The 12,661-nt window shown below is 36.8% G+C and overlaps 1 protein-coding gene across 2 annotated transcripts in view; it reads left to right on the top strand.

Annotated features, from left to right (window-relative positions):
* LOC109962063 (VPS10 domain-containing receptor SorCS1-like) overlaps positions 1 to 12,661 on the top strand; it is a 46,687-nt gene that overhangs the window by 8,058 nt on the left and 25,968 nt on the right. The window contains exons 2-5 of one of the 2 annotated variants that reach the window (XM_020603437.1): positions 5,020 to 5,087; positions 5,870 to 5,969; positions 7,340 to 7,498; positions 8,787 to 8,860. In XM_020603437.1, coding sequence (XP_020459093.1) covers positions 5,020 to 5,087; positions 5,870 to 5,969; positions 7,340 to 7,498; positions 8,787 to 8,860 — 401 coding nt within the window. Of the gene's footprint in view, positions 1 to 5,019; positions 5,088 to 5,869; positions 5,970 to 6,188; positions 6,255 to 7,036; positions 7,137 to 7,339; positions 7,499 to 8,786; positions 8,861 to 12,661 lie in introns of those variants that run through there. The other variant, XM_020603447.1, reaches the window with a different exon arrangement.

Raw genomic sequence — 12,661 nt, 5'->3', positions numbered from 1 at the left:
GCCACTAGGCCTTCCTGTGGTGAGGTTTTCTAACGCCTTGAAACTCTGCTGAGTAGGACTTTTATCTGCAAGCTGTGATACCCTTCTGGGTCTCCTTCCTTCTCCAAGGAGTGCTGTCTAATAGAGCAGAAATTCCATAAAAATCAGGGAAAAATTTTATTTTGGAGTGAGGTAAAATTAATTTGGCTTGAACAATGCATAATGAGATCTTACTAATTTATTTTTTTGCTGACGTTGTCTTACAGTATGTGTGCACTTCTTTATATTCATTGTGTAGGTCTGTACTTTTTGTTATGTGCTCTGCCTGCTTTTACTGTGACTCATGGTTGTTTCATGAACGGCTGCAAAAGCTTCAGAATAATTGTAGCAGCAGTTGGTAAGACAAGTCTTTTTTTTTGCTTGTTTTTTAAGTGAAATAATGTCTTGACAATTAACACTAAAATTGCCACTGTGTCTTTAAATGTATTTTTACATCCTTAGCTTGTTGATTTTTTAAATTACAACTAATGCAATCAGTGCTTTACTGCTGTTATCTACCTACAGTATGAAGTAGAGACACTCTTCCTTTTGCTGCTGTTGTCAGGATTCTTTTATTATTATTTTTTGGCCACTGCTCAGTAGCCACCTCATTTTATGTTTCCGAACACTTATTTTACAGCGGCCACCTGCATTAATTGTTCATATGAGTTATACCATCTGGCTACCGCAAAGCAAATCCTCCAATTCAAAACCATAACTTTGATTGACTCATTGAAGTTTCTCTTTTGGATTTATAGTGGTGCATTTTGGCAGGGACAAGGTTTCAGACACTGTGGATGAGAAAGATCGTGTTTATCAAATCAACTGTTTTACTTTATTTATGGCAAAGGGAAGGTACCTTATTAAAGAGCCTGGGGAGCTTTTAGCTTGTCAACATGTAACTATATTTTTACAATCTCAATCAGCACTTAAAAATTTCAGATGGAGTGCTGAAGAATTAAAAGGATTTAAAACATGTCCTTGCACAGTGGGCACACATTTTTGGTTGGGTTAAAAAACAAAAAGCAACCCCCCCCCAAATCCCCCCCCAAAACAAACAAACAAACAAACAAAAACTATGCACTCCTCCTCAAGGACACTGACGCCTCCAGGCTCAGCAGGCCGCTGTGGCTTATCTGCTGAACTGTAGTAGGCTTTCATTAACGTGATCAACCAAGCTGCTACTTCACACAAGGTTGTTGTCTTGATACGAGGAGCCCAGTGTAGGCAGATACTTGCTATTCTGCTGGAAAGCCATAGCTGTAACATGGAGCATCTGCTTGTCATCTATTTAAAATTCTCCTTATTTGATGTTCACAGAATAGATGAATGGTATTATCATTATAGCAGAACTTTATTACTTCAATAATTACATGTGTTTCTGTCATAATGACACTTTACAAAGGCTTAAAGCAGTGATGGAAAATGGTTTTGTCCACACTCCTCATTCTTTGGTTTTATTTAGCTATTCACTGTGTTTCACGCCTACTTGTATTTTACATCAGGCTTTATCAAGACACCAATAGTTTATTTTGTGCAGTGTGATATTGTGAGGTTGCTTTATGATTTATGATTGCACTGACCTGCCATACACAAGAGAGCCAACAGACTTCAAACAGTCTAGCTTTGGCACAACATCTGGTCTACGAGGTAATGTTGCCTTTGTGAATAAAGTGATATAAATTGATGTGGCAGACAAAAGCCTCTGCATTACATGTCACACTGAGGTGGTATTGAAGTATAGGAGGATGTGGCATTTGTTGCTGCGGAGTGAGGTGCAGGGCTATAAACAATGTATTAGAAGTAGTTCTTTTATTATGGAAGGTGTAAATGAGGCTTTTTAATGTAGTAGCTTTTTAAAATCTTTTATTCTATAGCAGCAGCAGCTGGAGTCTTTGAATTTGCTTTCTAAGCTGTGGTTTTTGTTCCTTGAAAGTCATTTGCTGCCGCATTGTTAACACTTACTATATGTGGTGTTAATATTTTTTAGGCAGTTGTTCTCACCCTTCTGTTCCCAATTAGTTTTTCTTAGTTGTGACATTGTTACCAGCTATCACTAATTTGAATATCATCACTGCACAAAGTCTCGACATCCTATAAACATGAGACATTTAATTATTCATAATTAAACTTTTTTATATTCACTGTGGATCACACGCTTGAATGTGAAAGGTGTCACTTATCGTTCACTGTTCAGGGTTAGAGTAAAGCTGCAGGTGAACCCGACGTGCATTCACCAAAAGCCAATGCAACGGCCCAGAACGTCTAGTTTTTGATATGTCATATTTGTCTTTATTTTTAATATTCCAGTCAGTAGCTCCTGCAACAATTGCTTTTATGGAATCATCCATCTGTTTAATTGCTGTGGCTAAATGCAATGACAGTTTTATTGATGAGGCAACTTAATTCCAGCAGCTGATAAAACTGGATCAACGGGTTGGTGAGAGTGGGAATGAATTGTAATGTGTACACTGTCACTCCTTTCATTTGTCTCAGGTAGTCATCCTGCAGTAGTAGAACCCCCCCTCTCCTTCTCTCTTGATACCTCTACCCCACCCCTTCTCCTCTTCATACAACACTTTCATTTCACACCTGTAATCTCTGCATCCTAAGCCCTTTAAATCACCATTAAGCCTCCATTCATTCTTACATAATGATCAAATTCATCCCAGTCCATTTACCCCCAAGGTTTAAGATTTACAAAGGATTAGAGGTTGAAAAATCAATTTGCTTGCTCTTGGATGTCAAGTAATCCAGTCTGGAGATTTGTGGGTGCTACTGCAGTCTAATGGGCTATGCACAACATGGGAGGTGACATCCAGTGTGACACCTGTGTTGTAATTCAAAGGGAAAGACATGCTAATACATATGGTGTTATTATTTAAATTCACAGGGTAAATTACGCCATTATCTGGTGTACAGAGTAATCATTAAAAGAAGGGCCTTCGTCCAGTGATTTCAAATTGCAATTTAATGGCTTGTGCGACATGCTGAACTTCAAACACCTGCTTCACACAGAAATATCTACAAAGTGAATATTGTATCACTCTATCGATGTATTAACTGCAGCCATGGAGCTTCACCTTGTGGTTTCAGCATCCCTCAGAACACTGGAAATATTTCAGGCCAGCAATAAGGTAGATGCAAATTACATCTGACTGTAATCCTGGACCCTTCTTAAGTCAAGGCATAAAGTTAATTGCCATACAGACAAGGGGGAGAGGGGGTTTATAATTTGTCCTCATTTTCAGACTGCTTTGGGTTGTTTTATTGTGAAAGACAGTTTCCATGAGGGTATGGCCCTTGGAAGGTTTAAAGGCTATTTTATTGGAAGATCATAAATCTCTGTGACCCCATCTGGACAATAGATAACGTACAGTAGTTGTAGCAAGATTCGTGGATATATGGTGTAGGTAAAGACATGTAACAGAAATCACAGGTGGACATCTTGATAAATGTGCAGTGCACATGTAAGACCTCTTACGAAAATGAATATATTACTGAATAGTTAATATTAGAGTTGAAATGATCAGAAAGGCTTGGGGACTTTGTCAGATGAAACAAGACATTTTAAGATGTTGTTTTAGACTCTGGGAAATTGTGATAACCATGATCAACTATGAGATGTTTTCTAAACCAAACAATACACCGAGAAACTAACCCTAAAGTTAATATAACAGGAATGTCTGTATATTGAAATATTTCATTGGCTTTGGTGACTGTTCATTGGTACAGGAAATAGCAATTAGGAGAGTTATGAGGTTGCGAAAAGCCAATGTTTAGGATGGAGTACTTGAAGAATGGTGTTTTGTAAACTAATCTGTTGCTATCATTATATTTTATGGACAGTTGGTAATAGTGTTTTTGTAATTGTTGTACACCTAACCAGTGAAGTTTACTGTGTATAAGTGACCTGGAAGTGTCTGCTGTGTGCACAGTGTGTGTCTGGATCACTGAAGCAATTAGTGTCGAGAGGGGGTAGGCTTTTATCTAGCATCGATGAGAAAAATTGACTTGTTTGATTTCTGCAAACTGTGAGTGGAGCTGTAAAAATGAAGATACAATTTCTTGTTTACATGATGGAGTTCTTATTAGCCCAAACACTCAGAACACTTTATAATTAGAAAATAGCTATGAAAACCCATCAAGATGCCCAGAGACGGTTCCCAAGAGATATGATCTACAGGTTTTATGATTGCATCATGCAGGCAGGGCATTAGCTTGAGTGATTAATTTGTGTAAAGTGTGATGGATGCAATGTGAACAAGTGTTTTTGTGTAAAGGACTGCTGAGATTTTACAAAAAGCCACAACGCAGAGTGGACAAATGTATTATTATTATAATATTGGTTCCTCATGTAACTTACTGAAGAAACGGGGCATGCATGTAAACATAGCATGGTTCATCAGTAATTACACGCACCTGTGAACATGCAGGCCTTTGATTTAGGCTTAGATATTTGCTGACAAAAGGCGTGTGTCTGTGGGCAAATAGAAATGCCCACAGTGAGCCATTCAATAATATCTGCAGTAATTTACAAGACACCTCGAAGTTCCTCATGTTTATTAAGTAAAGGCCCGAGTGTTCTAAACTGCATTGGACTGACACGTTTTATGAACCTTTTCAAAAGCGTGTCCATGATATTTACAAGGTCTGTCTTTCTGTGCCTGGAATGAATTATAGTGTTGGCTTATTTATTCATTTAGTCATAGCTCATGAGTGGTTGCATTTGCTGGTAGTCTACTTGGTCTTAAAAGCCATTATAGCATACATGTGATGATCAGCTTTCTTCCTCAGTAAGCAGGGCAGTGGGTTGATATGTCATCGCAGTTTTGTTTGGTTTTTAATAAACCTCTGTCTGTCAAGGAGTTTAAAAGATGTGCATTGACAACTTTGCTTTTTTATTTCACTGTGTTGCTGCTTTTTTATTGTTTTTTTTTTTTTTTTTTACCCGATCATACACTCTGTTGAAGCTAGTAATGTGTTTCTGTTGTTTTGTAGGTGATTCTCATGTTGACAAAATACTATGACTTCAACTCTGGCAGAGTAACAGAGAGTTCTTTATGGAGGTAAGATTGCCTGTCTGGTACTATCTTCTATATCTATATGTATATATGTGTGTGTATATAGGAATATTAGACGCCAAAAGCCTCTGCCCAAGATGCTGGGACATAAAGTCAGTGATGTCAATATACAAGGACTAAATAATAATAACAATGACTGCAAATTTCACAAATGCTTTTCAAACATTAACAACGAGATCTATAACAATACAAAAATCCAGGAATCCACAAATGGGCTAACATTTCATTTTATGGCTGCTTGTTTTTGAAATATCACCAAGCAACCAAGACCAGTATCTATTCTGGTGGCAATGAATGACATCTAAAATGAACTCGGCAAAGCGGTGCCATTTAGTTTTGGAGGAGAGTCAATATTTTCGAGTCTATCCCTGGTTTTGAAAAGATTTCAAAAACCTGACCATTGTGAAGATTCAGCCAAAAGATGAATGTGTCCTCCGATCCTCCATTTCAGTAATAAAACATGAAAATCACCAACATTTAAATTACCTTTTTACCCAAAGCACCACTACTAATACTAATACTAATAATGCCAAGTATGATGACCTCAGTCCCTCGCCATGCTTGCTACACAGGTTATTCTTGTATATTTTGATAATTAAAGAAATCTCCATCCATCTAGCAAATTGCCTCATGACTTCTGCTGTTGCAATTTTCTGCTTGCCTGATATGCTTAATGATACCATCAGCATCTTAACTAGTAGGTGTTGCTCCATTCTCCTTTACTTTCCACCACAACCTGTTTAATTTATCCTATAATTGAATTTTAGGTCAACTGATTATGGGACCACGTATGAGAAACTTAACGAGAAAGTTGGACCAAAAACCATACTCAGCTACTTGTATGTGAGTCCAAACAACAAAAGGAAGGTAGGTTTCCACATGCCTATGCTGAGCCAATCTGTCAGTTGTTACCACTGTGTAGCAGCGTTGCTATCATTGTCACTACAAAGGCGTCTGCATCATGCATCAGTTCCAAGCAGCATTTTTTTTTCCTTTTGGTTCTTTTTTTTTTTTTTTTTTTTTTTTTTTTTTACCCGATCATACACTCTGTTGAAGCTAGTAATGTGTTTCTGTTGTTTTGTAGGTGATTCTCATGTTGACAAAATACTATGACTTCAACTCTGGCAGAGTAACAGAGAGTTCTTTATGGAGGTAAGATTGCCTGTCTGGTACTATCTTCTATATCTATATGTATATATGTGTGTGTATATAGGAATATTAGACGCCAAAAGCCTCTGCCCAAGATGCTGGGACATAAAGTCAGTGATGTCAATATACAAGGACTAAATAATAATAACAATGACTGCAAATTTCACAAATGCTTTTCAAACATTAACAACGAGATCTATAACAATACAAAAATCCAGGAATCCACAAATGGGCTAACATTTCATTTTATGGCTGCTTGTTTTTGAAATATCACCAAGCAACCAAGACCAGTATCTATTCTGGTGGCAATGAATGACATCTAAAATGAACTCGGCAAAGCGGTGCCATTTAGTTTTGGAGGAGAGTCAATATTTTCGAGTCTATCCCTGGTTTTGAAAAGATTTCAAAAACCTGACCATTGTGAAGATTCAGCCAAAAGATGAATGTGTCCTCCGATCCTCCATTTCAGTAATAAAACATGAAAATCACCAACATTTAAATTACCTTTTTACCCAAAGCACCACTACTAATACTAATACTAATAATGCCAAGTATGATGACCTCAGTCCCTCGCCATGCTTGCTACACAGGTTATTCTTGTATATTTTGATAATTAAAGAAATCTCCATCCATCTAGCAAATTGCCTCATGACTTCTGCTGTTGCAATTTTCTGCTTGCCTGATATGCTTAATGATACCATCAGCATCTTAACTAGTAGGTGTTGCTCCATTCTCCTTTACTTTCCACCACAACCTGTTTAATTTATCCTATAATTGAATTTTAGGTCAACTGATTATGGGACCACGTATGAGAAACTTAACGAGAAAGTTGGACCAAAAACCATACTCAGCTACTTGTATGTGAGTCCAAACAACAAAAGGAAGGTAGGTTTCCACATGCCTATGCTGAGCCAATCTGTCAGTTGTTACCACTGTGTAGCAGCGTTGCTATCATTGTCACTACAAAGGCGTCTGCATCATGCATCAGTTCCAAGCAGCACATTGCACAAGCACACGTGAGCCCTGTGGAACGGATGCTGACAAGGTGGGCCACTAATTCCCCCGTCTACTTTCTTTTCTCGTCTCAGATCATGTTACTGACCGACTCCGAGGTGGAGAGCAGCCTGCTCATTAGCCTTGACGAAGGGGCGTCTTATCAGAAACACAGCTTAGCCTTTGATATCCTCAGCCTGCTTTTTCACCCTGAGCAGGAGGACTGGATCTTGGCTTACAGCCACGACCAAAAGGTAGTGTGTAGCTGTCAGATGGCATGAAATGCCCAGAATAAAAACAGTGGAAAAAAACCTCTGGATGTGAATAACAGCTGCTGTGTACACTTTTATTTACTGATGTTCATGCTTTTGTTAACTTGGTGTGAAGGCTATGCCAGGTTTTTGTTTTTGTTTTGTTGGGTTATATATCACAGTCCTGTTGGTTCACAACAAAAATAATGTCTCTATTAAATGCTACAAAACACAGGTTGCTGTCATGTATAAAAGCATTCATTTTGATAATTGCGGCTAGCTTCCAGTGCATGGTCTTGACAAGCAGACACCTGCTACTTAAGCAAAGGCTGCAGTTGCCAAAACAAAGTCCACTATTGACCTGCTTCTTAAACAAGCCATAAGATCTGGCTGCAGATTCTGACATTGAGTGGATGTTTCTCTGACAGCAAAGGGGAACGTTAACAAGGGAGAAATGCCCAAACAACCCATTAGGTCAGACTCGGCCCCCAGTTTGATGTCGGAAGATTTTCACAGAGAACAACAGTCAAGATTTGAGAAGTGAGATAAACGGTGCAGGGAGGGAGATGAAAGCTTAATTTAGCGCCACTGACGAATCAAATTAAAGACACTCTAGAGAAGTTCACCTCTTTGTCTGTGTCTTTGTGAAGCAAATTTTTTAAAATCTTTTTTTTTTTCTTTTATTGAGCTAGAATGAAATTAATCTTGGTTTCATTTTCCATTTATTGATTGTCTGTCATGTCTTTTAAAAAAAGTTGTAAGCTTTTAGATGAATCATAGATTTTAGATAAGATGTTGCTTATCCCTGTAAAGCTCCAAGCTTAAGTCATTTGCTGCTTGATCATAATAGCAAGATGACCGGCCTTCAAATGCCTGGATGCAAGTCTGGTTTTGCAGTGAAAAAACAGCATAATAATGATAATAATAAAGATACAATGACAGTTAAATTAGTTATTTTATATGGCCCAGTTACTGTCAAAAAAAACTAATGCCTCTTTGTATGTCCTCCCCTCTTTTTTTCAAGTCATCATTACAAATGGTCTTCACTATTTTCTTTATTTTCAAAACCTGGCTTCAAAGTATTACTGTATTTTTTCACGAACTGATGATCTTCACATAAAATATTCGCTGAGTAGAGCAATATTTATATCAACATTGATGCCATAATATTTACAGATTGGACAGCTGCTTCATAAAACTGTTAAATCTGGAAGTCATTCTCTTGGATATTATGATTTGGGAAATTATGTACTGTAACTGGCTTGTCTTATGCATTTCTCTTATTTTGCAGCTCTTTGTCTCTGTTGAGTTTGGGAGGAGATGGCAGCTTGTGCATGACGATGTCGTCCCCAACAGATTCTACTGGTGAGATCAACAATCAGTCAGAGCCTTTGTCTTTCTGGGAGAGAAATGCTGCAACACTACTGTATATTTTCATATGCTCAAACGTTGAATAATAGACAAGCTCAGAGCCATAGCATTACATAATTAAACTCTATGGATTTGTCACAGTACATATATACTCTATAAAATAATTAATATTGCAAGTTTCTGATCATTCAACATCTCATTTACAGTAATTACAACAAATCCAATTTGATCCTATAATATGCCTAGCATCTAGAGTATTAAGTGCGCTAGAAATGGCATTACATTTGAAAAAAAAGCCAGTTGTAAGTACTTGCGTCCTTTACTTACTCTTAACACCAAATAAAATGTACTGCAGTATCAAAATTAGTTTTAAGTACTTTAGACTACTGTAGTTCAATAACAAGGAGAACAAGATAAATCTGGAGGGTTGTGAGATTATAAATGAGAGAGGAAGGGTTCTGTATACGCCATAATAGCATGTTTTTAATGTAAAATCCTAATTTGAAAAAGTAACTAGTAACTGCAGTGGTCAGTTGAATATATTATACTATACTGAGTAAAAAGTATAATATTTTTCCATTAATTGTTTTAAAATACAATTATTAAGTGGTATAAAATGGAAATACTCAAGTAAACTACCAGTATCTCAGAATTCTACTTAAGTACCATACTTGAGTAAACAGTTTTTCACTACTGAATACAGTAAAGGTAAAAAATTCAGTATATGAATACATTACACATTTGAATCCCATTATCTTGTATTACTGAATTCCACATCGAGCTTGGTTTTTATAGAGTTAGCTCTTCTATTGATTAATAATTTATAGTATTTTTTAAATTTTTTTTTTTTTTTTACAAAATATACTGAGCCTCTAGTACACATAAAAATAAATTTTGGATTCTTTTAATGCAGCCTGCTCATGAAATATTGTTGGGATACCACTGTTTATTACAAATCAAACCACATCCCAACATTATCCTTTAGTCTTTCATTTATTTTGTATGATCTATGATATATTCTCCAGGATCAGCACTGACGATGTGGCAGAGAGCTTCTGGGTGTTTCTCTGAGTGTTTTAGCGATATTAGCTGTTGGGCTTATGGCCCACATTATGTTTAATTTATAATGGCTTCTTATAATTATTGGCTGCAAAATCACTTTAGAATTAAAAATAGCACCATCAAAGAGGCTGGGCTGAACTGACCTACAGTGGAGCGATATTTGTGTTTTTGCATTGGTCTGGAAAATACAATGAGCCAACATTTTAATATTAGTGTAAATAAAGATCACCTCAAGGAAGGGGTGATGGCTGAGGAGGTATTGGACGAAAACAAAGCACAAACACGATTAATGAGGCAGTTATTTTTATCCTCAAAGGAAGGTGGATATATGACAGTCATTTCTTGCGGATGTTGAAGAGTAATTACACACCGTTGGTGGCAGATTCATTCTCCTAATTGATATAGCAAAAGAGCTGTGGTAAACTTGGGGATAGCAGTACAGGTTTGAAGGTTGCTCGCAGCACTGTCATCATTAACGGAAAACAACAGCATGAAGTAAATTCACAGTAAAGAGTTTTGGCAAGTCTACTGGTGTGTGGTTAGTTACTTAGGTACTGTATGCCATTTATTGTGTTGTGCAAATAGTTTCTTATAATACATGAAAAACACAGTAGCAGTGCTGAAAAATGGGTTAGTCTAGAACATAAATTCTTAGATATAACATTATACTGCAAACAAAGAACTTGTACTAAACTCTACAACCAAAATGCGCCACAAAATGACCTAAGGTTTTCAAATTCACCAAAATCACAAAACAAGCAAAGCACTTTTTCTTCAGGGAAACAATGTGCCCGAGCTCATCTGTGCACAAGAAGGTCTTTGTCTTTAACTTAAATTCAGCTTCACATAAGGTGTTACACCGTAGTTATAATTTAAGTTATCATTTATTTTTGTACCAAGCATCGACAAGTTATCAGGAACAGTTTGCACTGATCATGATGGATATTACAGTGCAGTCTCTATTTGTTAAAAAAATAAATAAAAATTGATCATAACAAATAAAGCTCTCATCTCATTAACCCCTGAATGTCCGTGCAAAATCTCGTTATCAAAAGATCTTTGAGTTACTGTTCACATGTTCACAAATGAGGTAGTTTGTACATTTTGCACTCAACATTTTTATATAAATATATACTTGTATATTCTATTTTGTATCATTGTTTACAGTTTGAGTCAATATACTTAGTTAGCAGAGCGATCAATCAGAAACCAGATATTTCATATTTGTAAATGTAAGCACTTTCTTTTGTCTTTGAGAAAATAAATCATACAAAACATGCTGAGATTCCCTATCAAAGAATTACTTTCATCACATTCTGCACTGCTCACCTTATCTAAAAAAGAAACAGCTGACAAATGAGATTTATAAAAACATGTTAACAGGCGGACACAGTGGTATTTGTTAGTTATAGGGGAGAACAGAGTAGCATTGCAGGGCTTTATTTAAGAGCAAGGGCTGCTGTTCACTGATAGAACTGGATGAAGTATTTGACAGAAAGTCCATTAAAAGAGATGGAGCTGTGAAGCAATTACAGAGTGCTGAGGAAAGCAGGACGGGTGCTTTTTATGTTATAGTTCAGACACAGTATGGAAAATGAGAAGAAACCAATCTTCTGTCACAACAGCTGCTATTAATACAACAAACGGTCATTCCTGTCACTCTGCATTTAATAGCTCTCATGAAGAATCTCTGTTGATAGTGAATGAAATGGCTAAGTACACCTTACCCATAAAACACAGTGCAGATCAAATGTCTGTCAGGCCAGCATTTAAAGATGTTGTATTATATATCTCCTTACAAATTCAAAATTAAACTAATGTAAACCACAAATATTGCTCTTCTGATAACAGAAAAATAAATTATTACCATGAGCTGTGAACAGTTTTTTTGTTTTTGTTTTTGTTATAATTATTTACACAGAATCAAAGAAAAATCCTTCAGGCAGCAGCAAAGTTGTTGATAAAGCGTTTTGCTTCAAAGCCTTATTAAGCCACTTGAAGTTCAAAACAATTAAGTTAAAATTTCAAAACATTTTTTATACAGCACTAATACCTCACAACATTTTTCTAACCTGAGGGTCAAAACCAAGGTTTCCTAAATAAATATGAAGGGTAAGAGATCATTAAAAGGATAAGAGAGAAAAATGATAAATATTTCCTTTGTCTTTTATGTCTTTTTTCCCCCTTGCATAGAAAGCTGGGTTGCACCAGCTACTCTAAAATTTAGGCTACTAAGGTTGTATTTAGTCCACTAGTTTGAAGTGATTTAAGTCATGGCGCACCATTAAAACTCCAGGAACTAAAATAACATAACATATATTATACTGCTAATCCTTTGCAAATGTAGTTTTATATATGCATACATGACATGTTTCAGAGTAAGTAGTATTCATGCCATTTATAATGAGTGGTTTTATGCTATTCTAACTGGCACAATTGAGCTAGTTGCTTAAAATAACATAGCACAGGACTCTTTAATTCGAGGTATACTATGTTATGTTTGCCCCTCCTTGAACCTCCACCTTATTGAGGTGGAGGGGTTTGAGTACCCGAGTGATCCTAGGAGCTATGTTGTCGGGGGCTATATGTCCCTGGTAGGGTCTCCCAAGGCAAACAGGTCCTGGGTGACGGGTCAGACTAAGAGTGGTTCAAAAGCCCTTTATGAATAGATTAAAATCAAGGACCGTGACGTCGCCCGGCATGGCGCAGCCGGGGCCCCACCCTGGAGCCAGG

The sequence above is a fragment of the Monopterus albus genome, unplaced genomic scaffold, assembly GCF_001952655.1.
Source record: "Monopterus albus unplaced genomic scaffold, M_albus_1.0 scaffold3.1, whole genome shotgun sequence".
NCBI lineage: Eukaryota > Metazoa > Chordata > Actinopteri > Synbranchiformes > Synbranchidae > Monopterus > Monopterus albus.
The sequence above is the reverse complement of the archived record's forward strand: the minus strand, read 5'-3'. Positions and strand labels throughout refer to the sequence as shown.